Source organism: Sceloporus undulatus, chromosome 6 (assembly GCF_019175285.1).
Source record: "Sceloporus undulatus isolate JIND9_A2432 ecotype Alabama chromosome 6, SceUnd_v1.1, whole genome shotgun sequence".
NCBI classification, from domain to species: domain Eukaryota; kingdom Metazoa; phylum Chordata; class Lepidosauria; order Squamata; family Phrynosomatidae; genus Sceloporus; species Sceloporus undulatus.
The window spans coordinates 43,999,714-44,016,427 of NC_056527.1; the positions used below are offsets into that span (position 1 = coordinate 43,999,714).

The window sequence follows — 16,714 nt, forward strand, 5'->3', positions numbered from 1 at the left end:
ATTTCTTACTTACAATTTCAATTGGAAGCCAGGTGGAGAGCATCTGGGTAAAAATTAAAGGGGAGGGAAACAACAAGGATGTTACGGTGGGAGTCTACTACAGACCCCCAAGTCAGACTGAGGAATTGGATGATATCTTTCTAGAACAGATGACCACACAGTCAGAAAAGAGAGATGTAGTAGTGATGGGTGACTTCAACTATCCTGATATTTGTTGGAAGTCAAACTCAGCAAAATCCTCAAGGCCTAGCAAATTCCTCACTTGCCTGGAAGACAATTTCATGGTCCAAAAGGTGGAAGAGGCAACAAGGGGGTCAGCTATTTTAGATCTGATCCTAACCAACAAGGATGACTTGGTTAATGGGGTGCAAGTGGTGGGATCATTAGGTGGAAGTGACCATGTTCTCCTGGAGTTTGTAATACAGTGGAAAGGAGAAGCCAGGCATAGTCAGACACGCATCCTAGACTTTAGGAGAGCGGATTTCAGTAAACTTAGAGAAGTATTGAGGGCAATTCCATGGTCAGAAATACTAAAAGATAAAGGAGTTCAGGACGGATGGGAATTTCTCAAAAGGGAGATACTGAAGGCTCAATTTCAAACAGTTCCAGTGAGAAAGAAAAACGGGAGGTGTCTCAAGAAACCAGGATGGATGACTAAGGAACTTTCAACCGAGCTAAGTTTGAAACGGAACATGTATAACAAATGGAAAAAGGGGGAAATCACAAAAAAGGAATTCAAAGAAATAGCAGGCATGTGTAGGGGTAAAGTCAGAAAAGCTAAAGCGCAGAATGAACTCAGGCTTGCTAGAGAGGTTAAGAACAATAAAAAGGGCTTTTTTGGATATGTCCGCAGCAAAAGGAAGAAGAAGGAAACGGTAGGGCCACTGCGTGGAGAAGATGGCAAAATGCGAACAGAAGACAGAGAAAAGGCAGAATTACTCAACACCTTCTTTGCCTCAGTCTTCTCAGAAAAGGCAAAGGGTGCTCAACCTGAGGATAATGGAGCAGAGGACAGGATAGGGGCATTTCAGTACAGAATAAGTAAAGAGATAGTAGAGGAACACCTTATTAATCTAAATGAATTTAAGTCTCCGGGACCAGATGAACTCCATCCAAGGGTATTAAAAGAACTGGCAAATGTAATATCGGAGCCATTGGCAATAATCTTTGAAAACTCCTGGAAAACAGGAGAGATCCCAGCAGACTGGCGGAGGGCAAACGTTGTCCCCATCTTCAAAAAGGGGAAAAAAGAGGATCCCAACAATTATCGTCCAGTTAGTCTGACATCAGTACTAGGAAAGATTCTGGAGCAGATCATTAAACAGAGAGTCTGTGAACATCTAGAAGGCAATGCCATAATCACAAAAAGTCAACATGGGTTTCAGAGAAACAAGTCATGCCAGACAAACCTGATCTCTTTCTTTGATAAAATTACCAGCTTGGTAGATGAAGGGAATGCTGTGGATATAGTATATCTTGATTTCAGTAAGGCCTTTGACAAAGTTCCCCATGACATTCTTGCAAACAAGCTTGTAAAATGTGGGCTAGACAAAGGAACTGTTACATGGATCTGTAATTGGTTGACCGGCCGAACCCAAAGGGTGCTCAACAATGGCTCCTTTTCATCTTGGAGAGAAGTGACCAGTGGGGTCCCACAGGGCTCTGTCCTGGGCCCAGTGCTATTCAACATCTTTATCAATGACCTGGATGACAGAATTGGAAGCATACTTATCAAATTTGCAGATGATACCAAATTAGGGGGAATAGCTAATATCCCAGAAGACAGGATCAAGATTCAAAATGACCTGAATAGACTAGAAAGCTGGGCCAAAGCTAACAAAATGAAATTCAACACGGAGAAATGTAAGGTATTGCACTTAGGGCGGAAAAATAAAATGCACAGATATAGGATGGGTGACACCTGGCTGAATGAAACTACGTGTGAAAGGGATCTAGGAGTCCAAGTAGACCACAAGTTGAACATGAGTGAACAGTGTGATGTGGCAGCTAAAAAGGCCAATGCTATTTTAGGCTGCATCAATAGAAGTATAGTGTCTAGATCAAGAGAAGTAATAGTGCCACTGTATTCTGCTCTGGTCAGGCCCCACCTAGAATATTGTGTCCAGTTCTGGGCGCCACAATTCAGAAAGGACATTGAGAAACTGGAGCGTGTCCAAAGGAGGGCGACAAAAATGGTGAAAGGTCTGGAAACCATGCCCTATGAGGAACGACTTAGGGAGCTGGGGATGTTTAGCCTGGAGAAAAGAAGGTTAAGAGGTGATATGATCGCCCTGTTTAAATATTTGAAGGGATGTCATATTGAAGAGGGAGCAAGCTTGTTTTCTGCTGCTCCAGAGAACAGGACCCGGAACAATGGATGCAAGCTGCAGGAAAAGAGATTCCACCTGAACATTAGGAGGAACTTCCTGACAGTTAGGGCTGTTCGACAATGGAATGCACTCCCTCGGAGGGTGATAGAGTCTCCTTCCTTGGAGGTCTTTAAACAGAGGCTGGATGGCCATCTGTCAGGGATGCTTTGATTTGGATTTCCTGCATGGCAGGGGGTTGGACTGGATGGCCCTAGTGGTCTCTTCCAACTCTATGATTCTATGATTCTATGATTCTATGATTCTATGATTCTATGATTCAGAGGCAGTACTGTGTACTTCTGATATCAGAGACAATACTGGTTGTTACCTGTTGAGGAATATGAGCAGAAGAGTGTTGCTCCTGTCACGTCCTGCTACAAGCTTTTCATAGGCATCTGAGGCTGCATCCACACTGAAGAAATAATCCAGTTTGACACCACTTTAACAGAATTATGTGAATTGTAGTTGTTGTGGCATCAGAGCTCTGAGTGGCCACTGTGCAAATAGATGGTTGAACTACATAGGCCTTTGTTCTGGTCTTATTTGGTTCTTTTGACATTTTTAATTTTAGAAGTGGAAAATAGAAAGGAAACAAACTCCACATGCGGCAAGATGGTCAACTGTTTCTTCCACTGATGTCCAAACACTGGCCTTCCAGGTGTTTTGGACTTCAGCTCTCATCATCCCAGACCATTGGCCAAGGTGGCTGAGGCTTCTGGGAACTGAAGTTCAAGAACCTAGAAGACCAGAGTTTGGACATTGCTGGTTTATTCTTTTAAAAAGCCCTATGTGTTTATGTATAAAGCCTATATGAAAGCAGGCCTTCTTCAGGGGCATTAAACAAAAATCACTGGAGTTGTTGGCAACACTTTCCAAAGGCCTGGAGCATAAAGTACACATACTTCCTAGAAATCCAAGATGCAAAGCTTCTCATATAGGATCTAGGAGCTCCTCTAGCACTGTATCTCTTCTGCTTTTCCCTATCTCATATCCTGTCCTTTCATGATGCAGCAATGCACACAAAAACTGCAGAGGAGCTAGTGATGATAGCAATAGCAACGACATTTCTAAACTGCTGCGCTTATCAGTGCATTGAGGATTGTACGCTAATTGCTCCCAACAAGCTGGGCACTCATTTTAGCAAACTCGGAAGGATTCCAGGCTGAGTTAGAGCCCCTAGCTGGTATTGAACTCACATAATCTCGTGGTTTGTGAGTGAGTGGCTGCAGTATAGGCATTTAACCACTACCATCAGGGATCCTGATGAGACAGCTTGTCAGCAGCACTGACAGATTTTTCTGCACCAGTATTTGGTCTGAATTTGGTTTCCAGCACTTATGGAAGATGACATTGCACTCCTTGGATGTGATTTAAATCCTACTATCTGATCCTAGGAGATTCTTTCTCATCTTGCTAACTCACAGAGTGGGATCAATGACATTAAAGGTACATTTCCAACCCCCCGGCTGGTCTTCATACAGACATTAATACATTACCTCGTTTGTAAACACATTTACTTAGAACTTAAGTCATCTTGACAGTAGTTGGACTAGTTTCTAGAGATAAATGTAGTGTTCAGCCTGTGGGAACAGTTAAGAACTACTTCAGAGGTTGTTTATTCCTATACAAAAGAGATTAATTTCTATGTAGGGAAAGTGTATATTTTGCAATACATGAATTGGAGCAAAAATATTTTTCTGACAAGAGTGTACAGATTGGACAGATGATACTTATATGAGGTGCTTCAAAAATATTTGTGAGGCATGTATAGTGTGATTCAAAAAGAATGTTACAAACATAAAGCTGTTCTAATTCATTTTTGCACCATTCTTTTTTAATCAGCTGGTATTAAATGTGTCAGGAAAAACCAACATCTTCTATGAAGCAGCACTCATTCATTCCTGAAGTGTTGGCGTGATTCTCTCTTATTTATGGAATGCATCCTCAATACATTCAGAAATCATTTGTAGTTTCCCTAGATTAATTTGGTGTTGGCAAAGATAGGAAGAAAGAGCTCCACTGTTTAAAACAAACAAATAAATAAAATAGCCCAAAGTATCTCAGTGGTATTTTCATAAGGGACATTTAGGGAAAAGGAGTGTCTTTGTGTGTGCTTTTATAATTATGCATATAAATCTAAGCACCTGACTTGTAACAGCTTGCACATATTTTGAGAACAGGTATAACTGCTTTTCATTGTAATTAGGCTTTACTTTTTGATCATGCCACAACATTTCCTCTTTGCGCTAGAACAAAGCAGGCTTTCCCTATTTGTTCATGGAATTCAAGTATATTACACTTCACTTGTTAACACGAATTCTTACTTGCCTATTTTGCCTATTTTGATGGCTAGAGCTTCTGGTTCCCCCCCCCCCCCACTTGCCTGTTCCATGGATGAAATGAAATCTACTATGTGCTTCCCTATAAATAAGTATCTGAGATAATCTTTGTGCCAACATGGCGTAGTAGCTTGAGGTGTGGACTACAACTCTGGAGCCCATAAAGCTCACTGGTTGACCTTAGGCAAGTCACATGCTCTCAACCTCAGGAGGAGGCAATAGCAAACCTTCTGTGAACAGATTTTGCCAGGAAAGTGGTAGGTTTGCCTTTGGGCTGCCATCAGTCAGAAATGATTTAAAGGACACAACAAAACAGCAGCAACAACAAAGATAATCTTTAAACCACTGTCAGTTCATGAAATTACCCTTCATTGTATCGAATTCATTGTCAGAGGGCTGAAGTGTCCACCAAGAAGATAAAACATTCTTCTTTAACAGATGGGATTTAGGTTGAGGTTTGACTCTAATTTGGGATACAGGATTGGATACTTTTAACTCACTTTTTAAAGCTATTGTGTAAGATGAATATTCTGTCTTCACTAACAATTACTGTATTAGGTAAATGAACTTCATTAACTTTTTTACTTTATCTTTGAAACAAATAATATTAAGTAAGTTATACAGTTTTTAGCACCGAATCAAGAGTTAGTCAAATTTAGAGACCTGTTTAAACGAAACTGGATCTAGTCTTCCGTGCATCTGAAGATCAAGTCTACAAAATTTTATGCTACAACTTCTTTTCTGAGTTAGTCTCAAAGGTGCTACAAGATCCCTTTGGATACTGATGTTTCAGGCTCACATGCTATGGCCCGAAACAGATGGGCAGACAGCAGTGGCTTCCTGCTGCTCTGGGGGAATGGCGTTTGCAAGATGCACACGCCCAGAAGCCATGCTAGGGCCGCCTAAGGTGGCCCAAAATTAACCCTAGAAGGACCAGATCTTTTCTGCTCCTTTTGGGGCTACAGCAGAAGGCATCCTTAGGACCACAGAGTGTGTTCTCTGGGACAATCGGGCTGGGAGTGGCTTTTGGCCTCTCCTTCCTGCCTGTCTTCTTCACCCCCATGTCTCTTAATTCTAACCTTTTGGATCTAACCCATTGATTTTAAATAATTGAAATTTTTATTCCTTTACAAATGTATACTCTTGAGGTAGCCGTATAGTAGACAGGGTCAGTTGTTGAGCAGTTGATGTAGTAGCCCAGTAGGGGCTGCCAAGTAACTAGAAGAACAAGAGTATTTGTATGGTTATGTATATCAAGAAGAGTAAGCTTAGATCATAGACTACGTAGTCTGCCTAAACTTCAGGAAGCAGCATGGTGCACGCTGGGAAGGATAGATTGACTGTTGCTTTGACAGATTTTAGAGCCATGGTTGCGAAACGTTTACAGCACAGGCAGATTAAGTCGTGTGGAATTAATGGGCTCCCTGCTGTATGAAGCCATTCTGAAACCTTGGGAGAAAATTCTTCCAGTTTGCTGCTTTCAATATTTTGCTATCCAGAGTGCTATCACATAGTCTCAGTGGTTTCCATTTGATCCAGACACATCCTATTTGTGCCATTGTATTTTCCTGAAACTGTTACATAGCAAGGAGTTGTTTTTCTATCTGTCCAAAGTATTAATCTGTTAGTGTTTCGAGATTTAGGAACAGGATATTTGTTTGTAACGTTTGCAAAAGGGCCTTATGTACAGTATATACATTTCTGTTTGCCAAATGAACAACAGGTTGAGTCTCCCTTATTTGGAATTCCAAAATCTGAAATATTTCAAAATCCAAAATTGTCCACATGGGTGGTTGAGATAGTGACATTTTGTTTTCTGGTGTTTCAATGTACACAAACTTTGTTTCATGCACAATTTTTTTAAAAAAATATTGTGTATAAAATTACCTTCAGGGAATGCGTATAAGGTGCTTAGAAAACATAAATGAATTTCATGTTTAGACATCTCCAAGGGTATCCCATTATGTATGTGCAAATATTCAAAAATATGAAAAACCCTGAAATTCAAAACACTTCTGGTCCCAGTCATTTCAGATAAGGGAGTTTCCATCTGTACATTTTATAAATCCTGGAATTTTTATTTTTATTTGCCTAGCTTTACTACTTTTGAAGCATACATTTGTTATTCCAAAAGAAAGTAGCTGATATGCTGTGTCTAATTCATTCTTTGCTGATACATAAAGAACTTTGTTGGCTTTTTAACTTTACATAATTGCATGGGAAGTTTGAAGTCCTCCTGTTTCATTTCATAATGATCACAACATGCAGATAAATGTTTTTGACTTCAAGAAAGATTACCCTTAAGAAATTTCTATTTTATTCTCACTTTCCGACACTTTGCCAGCAGCATGGCCCTGTATATGCGTCATTTTCCCTTGTGTTTCATGCTATACAGTGTCTGGCTGTGACAGCTGATTGGTATCAAGAAATAAGGCCAAACTAACAGATGTGCTCTGCTTCTATTTGGTGATATAGCAACAGTTCAAAGTTGTTGAATACACAATTCCTCCTGTGAGTGCTGCTGAGGCTTTTCTTTTTAAACATTTGGCTGCAGTTTTCTGTGTAGTAGTGCTGCCAAATGTTGAGTATGAATTGGACCTGAAGTCCATATGCCAGTAAACTGCAATTCTGCTTGCTCATGAAGTATTCTCTAATTATATGTTTATACTTTATTCTTCTGAATTTTTGAGAGTTAGCTATTTAAATTTAATGTGATTATAGATTGTTTGATTTTATGCTTTTGTTTTTCTCCAAAAGATTCATAATCTTGCAGGTTGTCTGTGAATCATGGTGTTGGGCCCATAGGTATGCTTGGGACAGTCACTGAAGAAATAGCCATCATCTTGTTTTTAAAGTCCATGAGGCACAGCTGGTTATTATTGTCAAAGGCGAAGAAAGTAGTAGTGAAAGTAGAGGGAGAAGAAGCAGGCAGTAAGTAGCATTTTAGGAACAAGTGAAACCTGTTGTGATTACCTCCAGTAAGTGGGGCAAATGGTCAGTTGCATCTCCTTACAAAAGAAAAAAGACACATCATATCAATAACATCTTTTGCGTTTCACAGTGTTTCACTGTGAAAATGTAAAACATATATTATAATACTGAAAATATAAAGCAACATAGAGGAAAATGTCCATATCTTAAAACTTTTGTTTCCTTCAGCAGATTACATGATGAGACTAGATACTGCAGCAGCAATAAGGTTATATTTCTTATTTCACAAATCAGCAGTTGATCCCTTGTTGTGGAATACTATACTGCCAGAGACATTTTCAGGCTAGAGCCTGTGATGAGGATTAACGAAAGGTGCTCCAGTGCTTAACACTGAACATGCTCATTTAAAAACTCTTGATGCTTATTCTTCTTCTGCTTCTTGTTAGATAATCTCAGGTTTTAAGTCATTTTTAGGCCATGGACCTGGAGACTAGTCTTTTTTTAATAGAATTTTTGGCTCCTTTGACACATTCAGCACATCTTCGAATTTGGTATTCGGTAAATAATGACTCACAATTATGAACCTGTTCATTTGGCATTTTATTCTTGCTGCTTGAAACCAGACTCCACTAACAAGAAAGTCCCAGTCTGTAATCTGGATGGGGTTGGGGTTATAGTTGTTTTGCATAACTGGATTTTTGTGAAGATTTTCTGAGATATCCATGTTTTAACTTTTCAAACATATATCCCTGCATGAAAGTCATTTCAAAACTGGGGGGGAGGGGAGAGGAAGGTTACATTTCAAGATGCCTTCTGATTTAAGAGTTACATTTTTTCTTCTTCTAGCAGGATAACGGGAAACAGGAAACTGGGTGGAGTACTTTTGGCATCTTTAATTAAACAGAGCTCAAGTGAAGGGAACTGTACCAGCTGGCTCCATCAAGATCCTCGCTGATATCACACACTGACTCAGAACTAATGTGACTTTATCATCTACATAGAAAATGTCTGCTTTACTTGTACAGTGCTATTTAGCAGTACTGAACACATATACTTTTTAAATGTACTAGAGCAATCATTTGAAATAAGAAATTAATGGTGTAGTTGAGCCAGACTGCTTTCATTGAAGCTCTCCTGTGTCCCCCCCCCCAGAGTAAAACATGAAATTGCATGACCTTCTAAGTCCATTCCTTTGTAGTCTTTTTTCCAAAAGAAGTTATAATTGGTTTAGATTAGATTTGAATGTGCTGTAGATGGGTAAGATTAGTTTGAGCCAAATGTCACCAAACCCCACTAATTTAATCATATCGAAAAAAGTATTTGGATCAGAGTAATTTCAGTTTGGTGCATTTTTAATTTTAATTTTATTTATTTCAGTCCACTGGCTGAAAATTCCTCACCCCAGTGTTCTTATGAGCTACAAGTTCAAACGACTAAGCATCTTTTCCTACAGGGGGGAAAAATCCTTTTCTTCAGTAGAGAATAAACTAGATGGGCACATCATCAAAGTTTAATTACAGAAAAACAAAGAAAAAAGCCCAAGGGTAAAAGAATGGGAGTAATTCCCTATGCAGAGACTAAAAATTAAGTCAAGGCAGATTGCTCTGATTTCAATTCTTAGTTGTTTATACAGCTAATGGGGACTAGGCTGAGCTAATCAGAAAATCAGCCTTTGAAGTACAAAGTTCATGCAAATGTGAGAAATGCAAATGTGCTTGGATTTAATTAAACAGGAAAAATTGTGAGAATAAAGGAGCATTTTGTACAAATCCCATTTCCTTGCTGGTAAATGGCATAATTGGAATTGTCATGAGATTTATTTCAAATATTTTGCTGTTTGAAAAGCCTTAGCAGCTCTAAATCCTAAATCATTCCCTTGTATTATGAAAAAGAGCTGAAGTTTTTTGAGGGTAGGTAGGGGATTGTGGAGTGTATTTAAAGACTGACATTCATTCCTTACCCTGACTCAATGTACAAAGGGTGATATATGTGCTTTTTAGGTTTTAGACATTACCCAGAACAGCTGGCAAGGGAACTGCTCTATTTCTAGATCTTCCTGTCATCACGCATCAGCTCCTCCTTTCCATCAGTGATGAGGTTTGCACAATATGAGAAGAAAGGGAAGAAAGATATGTAGGAATAAAATCAGTAACAGGAATGGAAGTAGATAAATGGGGTGTGGGGGGAAGGATAGAGTAGGAAAAAAACAAGGAAGTTAGAGGGATAATTAGAATATTCTGAAAGATTTCTCCACTAGTAATTGATGTGCCAACTTCTCACATGCATTTTCTCCAGCCTAAATGGTATGTATCTTGGCTATGTTGTTGTGTGCCACTAAGTTATTTTTTACTTAAGACAACCCTAAGGTGAACCCATCATACAATTTTCTTGGCATGTTTCTTCAAGGGGAGGGTTGCCGTTGTCATTCTCTGAGGCTTAGAGAGTGTGACTTTTTCAAGGTTACCCAGTAGGTTTACATGGCTGGGATTCAAACCCTGATCTCCAGAGTCGTAGTCCAATGCTGAAGCCACTAAATCATGTAAGCTCATGCTGGCTATACGCTGAAGCTATTATGAAACCTAGGAACCAGCAAGATCAGCCTATATGGCACAGTTCATATGGCCATTGTGTGTTTACAATTCTGTGGAGCATGGTACTACTTTTGGGCATATTGCTGTTTATGAGTTAGCACCAACTTGGCAGCATCAGGTACTGCTGTGAAACAACTTTTTGTGAACATTTTCAACGCCAACAGAAACCAATCCTTTCAGTGTCTCCCCTCCTATGAAGTGACTTCTCATTCAGTGTGTTCCATTTTACATACAATGAAATTTGACTGGCATTGTGTTATAAAATGATTACATGTATTAAGATTGTTGGGGGAAATTCGGGGGGGAGGCTAAAAATCTCCCCCAGTTATTTGGGTGAAGTCCTATTTTATCATTATATTAGATCCATGAATTTTTCTAGCTAATTATAGCTTGCTTTTTACAGAACGTTTGTTGATGTAATAATTTACCCACCAGAGTCTGCCAGTTCAGAGGGAGAGGAGGAGGGAGATTTCCAGGAATCTGCAGCTCCTGATAAACAATGCTCTATTGGAGTCCGAGGAACAGAGAGTTGAGGCAGAGGGGAAGCCTGCTTCCCAGCAGGAGGCTACAGACTCTGAAGACCCAGTACCATCATTCATTGTGCAGCTCCCAAAGCTTATTATGTAGGAGACACTGTCTTAATTAGGTACCTGGCATCTTGAAACAGCTGTCTATAAATATCCCAGTCACTCCTTGGCCATTTGCTGCTTTCGATCATCTGTTTTGAAGGCTGATAGTACTCTTTGGAGTCACGGACTAGCTACAGTTTACAGCTCTTCACTTCTTGTTGGCTTTGTTTACCTGGAGTAGTGGCTTTCTGAATAACCTCTGGATTGGCTAACAACCATTTTTCATCCTACTGGATACCCTGTGACTAACCCAGACTGAATTAACTGCTCAACTGCTCTTGTATTCTAACCACCCTGGTTGACCAGACATCCTCCTTTTCCAAGACATGTCCTACATTTCAGCCTTCTGTTCCCCAAACCAGGACTCAGACAATTTAGAAGCACAGTACAATTAAAAACTTACAAAGTGATGCATTAAAATAGAATTAAATTAAATTATAAAGTAATAATTATTTGGATCTTAGCACGTAAGCATCTGGTTGGATGTAGCTCTACAGACCCAAGGTCAACACTGTTTTGTAATAAGATTTGCATCTGGAAAGGCAAAGAGAAAGGGGTGTGGCAATGTTTCGTGTCTAAAATTTAAAGTAGTATTCAAGACCTAGGAGAAGGTCCAATGGAGTGAAGACAGGAGGTTGTAGAAAGGGGAGCAGAAAGATAATGCAAATGCTGATTGATACTGAAAGCAGAGTATGAAACAATAGAAGGATCCTGGAGGATACTGCTAGCAATTAATATCAGAGCATGAAGGAAGAAAGGTTGTGAAGGCAACTTTCAGTAAGCTTGTTGCACAGATATAGAACCTTTGTGGGCTACTCCTACATTTGTGAGAGATCTGATGCAGTAACATTTTGTTCCAGACCAGTAAAGCCAGAGAGTTCAGTAAACCAGGAAGTATGAAAAGAAGTCTCCAGCTTTTATGTGAATACTTAGATAAGACACTACACTAAACCACATCATATCTTGCTTTGGGACCCTGATAGGCTGGGGTACATTTAACTTTTCTCCCTGAATAATATATAAAATTATCATAGCTTTTGGTGGATTTTGAATGCGTAAAGATGGCTCCGGATCATATTTATATGTGATAAATGCTACCGACTTGTGCTCTATCTACTAAAATGGTAACATCTCAGTATTTAAATCCACAGCTAGCCTTATACTGGTATACCAGGAGACATCCAGGGGGCATTCACACAATTTTTTTTGGTGCCAAGCAGAAGCGGATCGCTGCACTAATGCATATCGAGTTTGTTGTTCCCATTACGTTTTGGATTTGCAAATGTCTTTGAGTCATTTTAACCTTTATGTTATTCACACATACCATTATTTTGGGTTAAAAACAAGCCGCCTCCCTTCCTTTAACAAGACAGGGCGATCCTAATAGATTTGGCAGCATATTCACACTGCTGACTATGCAGATCAATGCAGATCTTTCAGGAACTGAATATCCTGAGTTAAGTGGGGGGGGGGGGTTGACCAGCCCCCTCCCCAAAGTGCATCGAGTGCATTCAAGACATGTTTGAATGCCAAGGATTCAACCTGGATTCATCCCAGATTATTTTCATAGTGTGAATGAGGTCCCAGTCATAAATCACCAAACACCTCTGTCCAAAGATAGGAACCTAAGAGAGACTGAATACCAGTCAAGGTAGCCTCTTTGCACCCATAGGCCAGGATGGCCTGTGTTATACTTCAGATCAGACTTACTCCTTGTACTAATAAGCAAACTTTCTTTGCTTTGGTTCTCTTTTGCTTTTGCTCTTTATATCTGCAAAAGTCAAGGAACTACATCTGGAATGATGCTTTTGGGATGTTCTATTTAAAACATAAAGTTTTCCACTACCACTGCAAGCCAGAATGGTGGTGCTGGCACTTATAGACTGTGGATGACATATGAGTATCAGTGGCATGTATCCTCCTTCGGAATGCCCTCTGTGCATTAAATACAAGATTTTGTGATGTTTTTAATAATTGACTAAAGTATAGCTCAAAGAGCAGGAGATGGAATCTACTGTAACATTATATCATATTTGGGAAGTTATTCCAGAGGCCTTGGTGAATAGTGACAGTGACAACTAATACTTTCAGGGTCTTTTGCAGATGCATGTAGTAATTTAAAACGTGCCCTGTGGTAAATGATGCAGACAGTAAAATTGGGAAAATGCTATACAGTACTTTTTTCTTCTTCCCAGGTAAAGTGAGATATCTAAAACTCAAAGTACAAACTACAGGTTGAGTGCCATACTTTGTACTCTTTAAAAAATGCACATTTTTACATAATTATATCTAACTCTCAAAAGAAAATTTCCTGTATTATCATATTTATGATCATTTATTTTGCAAGTTTTTGATTCCTGGAAAGAGAAGTTCCAGATCAGTGCCCTTAAAAATTATCATGAATATATAAGAGATTATAGATTTAAATATTAAAATGAGTAACATTAATTAAACACCAAATATGTAATGCTATTAAGGTCATCTTATTTATCTGTTACAATGAAACTGAGTACAATAGTTTCATTTTTATCAGATGCCTGCTTAAAACCTAAACATTTGGATACACACTTAACAGTGTTCGCTTTTGTTCTTTTCTGTCATTAGCAGTTCTGGACTAAGGATTGTCAGGAAACAGCAAGAGTTCACTCCCATATTACTTGAAGTTTCCTTACAGTACAAAGATTAAGTTTTCATCCTGTTTTGTTAAACAAAGAGGTAATGATTAAACACATTTTATTGTGTTTAGAAAATTTGCATGGGATCACGCTGCTCTCTGAAGAGTCAGGTTTTGGTCTCATTTTCCTCCCTATTAAATTTCCTGAGTGATACAAAGCTGTTTCTCAAAAACTCTGATTTAGAAGCAAGAATCTTTCACTGAATATTGCAGGGTGGCATATGCTTTCTGCTTCAATGTCAGGCTTCCCTTTGTCCTGCCACAGGACTGTGCTCCTTGGCCAGAAGCAGGGCTACTCAGTTTTTTGTTTCTTCAGAAGCAAAAATTCCCCTCTTGTCCTCATCTGCTGTTGCTTTCCCACAGACATAATGTGAAATCTGCTAGCTGCCACTTCTGAGGCTAAGCTTTCCTGACTATAGTCAGGTTACCTAGCAAATGCGTCACTCTCCACTATAAATCCAAGTAAGAACTTACTTTTTTCTCTGAACAAGTTGTTCTGTGGTTAGCTGCAGTAACAGCTACGTTGTGTCCATCTATTTGCCACTTCCATCATTTCCTGCCTCACCTTGCTTGCTATAGACTGCTGACTTGGTTCCAGTGTCTCCTTTAATTTTCTTTGTTTATGCGGCTCTTATCCACTGTGTGGAACTGCTTGGCGCTCTCTGCAGTTTGTGTTCCAGCAGGAAAACTTGGGGCTGCTTCACACATAGACAGGCAATTGATTTTTTCGCACTTGATGACTGCTGGTTGATTGCAGTAAAACTGATGGCATTATGTTTGTAGTGAGAGTTCTGTCATGCTATTCTGTCTGTGGTGAAATTTCTGTCTGGCTGACTTATACATACAAGTCAGGACCAGCAGTACCATTAAACAGAGTGAGGTAGCCACCTTGGCTACCAGATGTGTACCAGCAAGTGGTTATCTCCCCATCACCACCCCATTATGGTGTGAGTTGACTAAAAGACAGGGAGAGGTACAGTACTAGGATTTTCTAGCTTCTTGTTTGCTTTAGTTGCACAGATGTAAAGGTGATGCTCTGGTTTGAGAGTTGGACTGTGACTCTGGAGACTAGGGTTTGAAACCCTGCTCAGCCATGGAAATCCCCTGGGTGAACTTGGGCAAGTCATACCCTCTCAGCCTCTGAGGGAGGCAAAGGCAACCCTCCTGAACAAATCTTACCAAGAAATCTGCATTATAGGGTTGCAGTGGGATTGACATATATTGGAAATGATTTGCAGGGACACAGTAAGAAAACAGCTGTGTAAAGCCTGAGGAGCAGAAAACTTCAGAAAAGAAACATTTTCCTTTTTTCCCCTGTTCCAGAAAAAAATACCAATTTTTCCAGCAGAAGCCCAGAGTGATTAGTTGGGTCAGAATTGCTAAATGTCTGCATGATATGGTTATGTTAGCTCTTCCTGAATATTTTAATTATATTTCTGTGGTCAAGTGTTGGGAAGCATTGTTTATAACAGACAGACTTCAGACTCTCTGTGAGTTTCCTGTACAACAAATACTTATATTTAAGTCTTCTATTTGATCTTTAATGTTTGTGCTGGGAAGCATAGCATGACTGTACCAACTGTGAGATCAGAAGTATAGCAAGTGCAAGTGAACTGTGATACACACAGCAGAGTAGCAGTTAATATTTTTTGTATTATGCAACCTTAGGTTTTTAAAATTTTACTTTGAAGATGATGATTTTCTTTTATTAAAAAGTAATAGTTTGTAGTATATGAAGAAGTTTCCAGATTTCAAATGTGACACAAATATTTTGGGCGTGATAATAAAGCATGATAGCAGTGTTTTAGCTAAAACCTGTTTCTGTGATTCTGACGCTGTATGAGCAGCACTATTTTGTAATCCTCTTTTTTACTCCCTGCTTGGGGCAGTTTGCTTCTAGTTGATACTGGTTTATAGATTATACATGACATGCTTTATTCAGTCTGGATGTGTTACTGAAATGTATGGAAATGGTGTTTGGCTAGAATTGCCCAACACATAAGGCTCTTCTTTAGTAACACAGTACTCTTTGGTCAGGATATGCCCTACTTCTTTGTTAATAATAATAATAATAAAATTTATTTCTATACTGCTTTTCTGCAGTGATCAAAGCGGTGTACATAGTAAAATTATGAAAACAACATAAAATTAAAACCACATTACATTAATTACAATATACAATTAAAATCCAATTCATAGGTGTATGTAAGTGAGAGGGAGAAAAGGGGATCGAACATAACTTCAGTGAACATGGGGGGATGCTTGGTTAAAGAGAAAGGTTTTAAGTCTCTTTTTAAACAGTTCAAGGGAGGTAATCAGATGGAGCTCCTCAGGAAGACTATTCCAATGCTTGGGGGCCGTTACTGAAAAGGCCCTATGAGAAGTAGTAACATATCTCGAAGTAAGGACTTCGAGCAAGTTCTTCCCGGTTGTTCTGAGAGTGCGGGGCGGATTATATGGGGAGATGCAGTCCTTCAAGTAACTTGGGCCCAAGCCATGTAGGGCTTGTTTTGTAGGATGAGGTTAATATTAAAACAGTGCCTTTTAATTACCATATATATTCAATTCTAAATTGACCACAGTTATAAGTTGAGGGCAGGTTTGGGGGCCAGAATTATGAATTTTTATATGACCTGTGTATAAGTTGAGGGTAAAATCTAGCAGCATGTAACAGAGGATGTAAATGATGAAGCAAAGGAAAATGATGCTAAAGTTCTTTAAATTTTTTAACAGGCATAACTGTTTCAGCTCACCCTGAATGTTGGATGAATGAGATAGTAGAGGGGGTTGATGCTTCTTTTAGATGCTCTGAGAAGAGATTAAGCTCTCACCTTTCACCATGGCATGGTCCCCTTTTTGATAAGAGTACTGACCCATGGATAATTTGACCCAATTTTTTTAGGTCAATTTTTGGATTAAAATTTCTAGGCTTATGTATGAGTATATACAGTAAGCTTTCCTATTGTTTTATGTTGCTATGTTGGTGGCAGAAAATAATATTTTAATCTGCAATACGTCACAGCATGCAATGTCTATAAAAAACTCTGGAATCCTTAAAGTTAACCCTGTCAGACCACTCATGCCATTTCCCAACATATATCTAGAGAAAGAATTTAAATTTTTCTGTGTTGGTTGAAAGGAAATTGGAAATCTAACAGAGAGTACATGAGTGGTGCTAGAC

At 39.2% G+C, this 16,714-nt stretch overlaps 1 protein-coding gene across 3 annotated transcripts in view; it reads left to right on the forward strand.

Moving 5' to 3' along the window:
- CHN2 (chimerin 2) overlaps positions 1–16,714 on the forward strand; it is a 187,639-nt gene that overhangs the window by 28,979 nt on the left and 141,946 nt on the right. Inside the window, exon 1 of one of the 3 annotated variants that reach the window (XM_042471515.1) lies at positions 9,888–9,942. The exons of the other annotated variants lie outside the window; for them this stretch is intronic. Within the exon in view, the coding sequence (XP_042327449.1) occupies positions 9,903–9,942 (40 nt within the window). The 5' untranslated portion in view covers positions 9,888–9,902. Of the gene's footprint in view, positions 1–9,887; positions 9,943–16,714 lie in introns of those variants that run through there. 3 annotated transcript variants of the gene reach the window in all.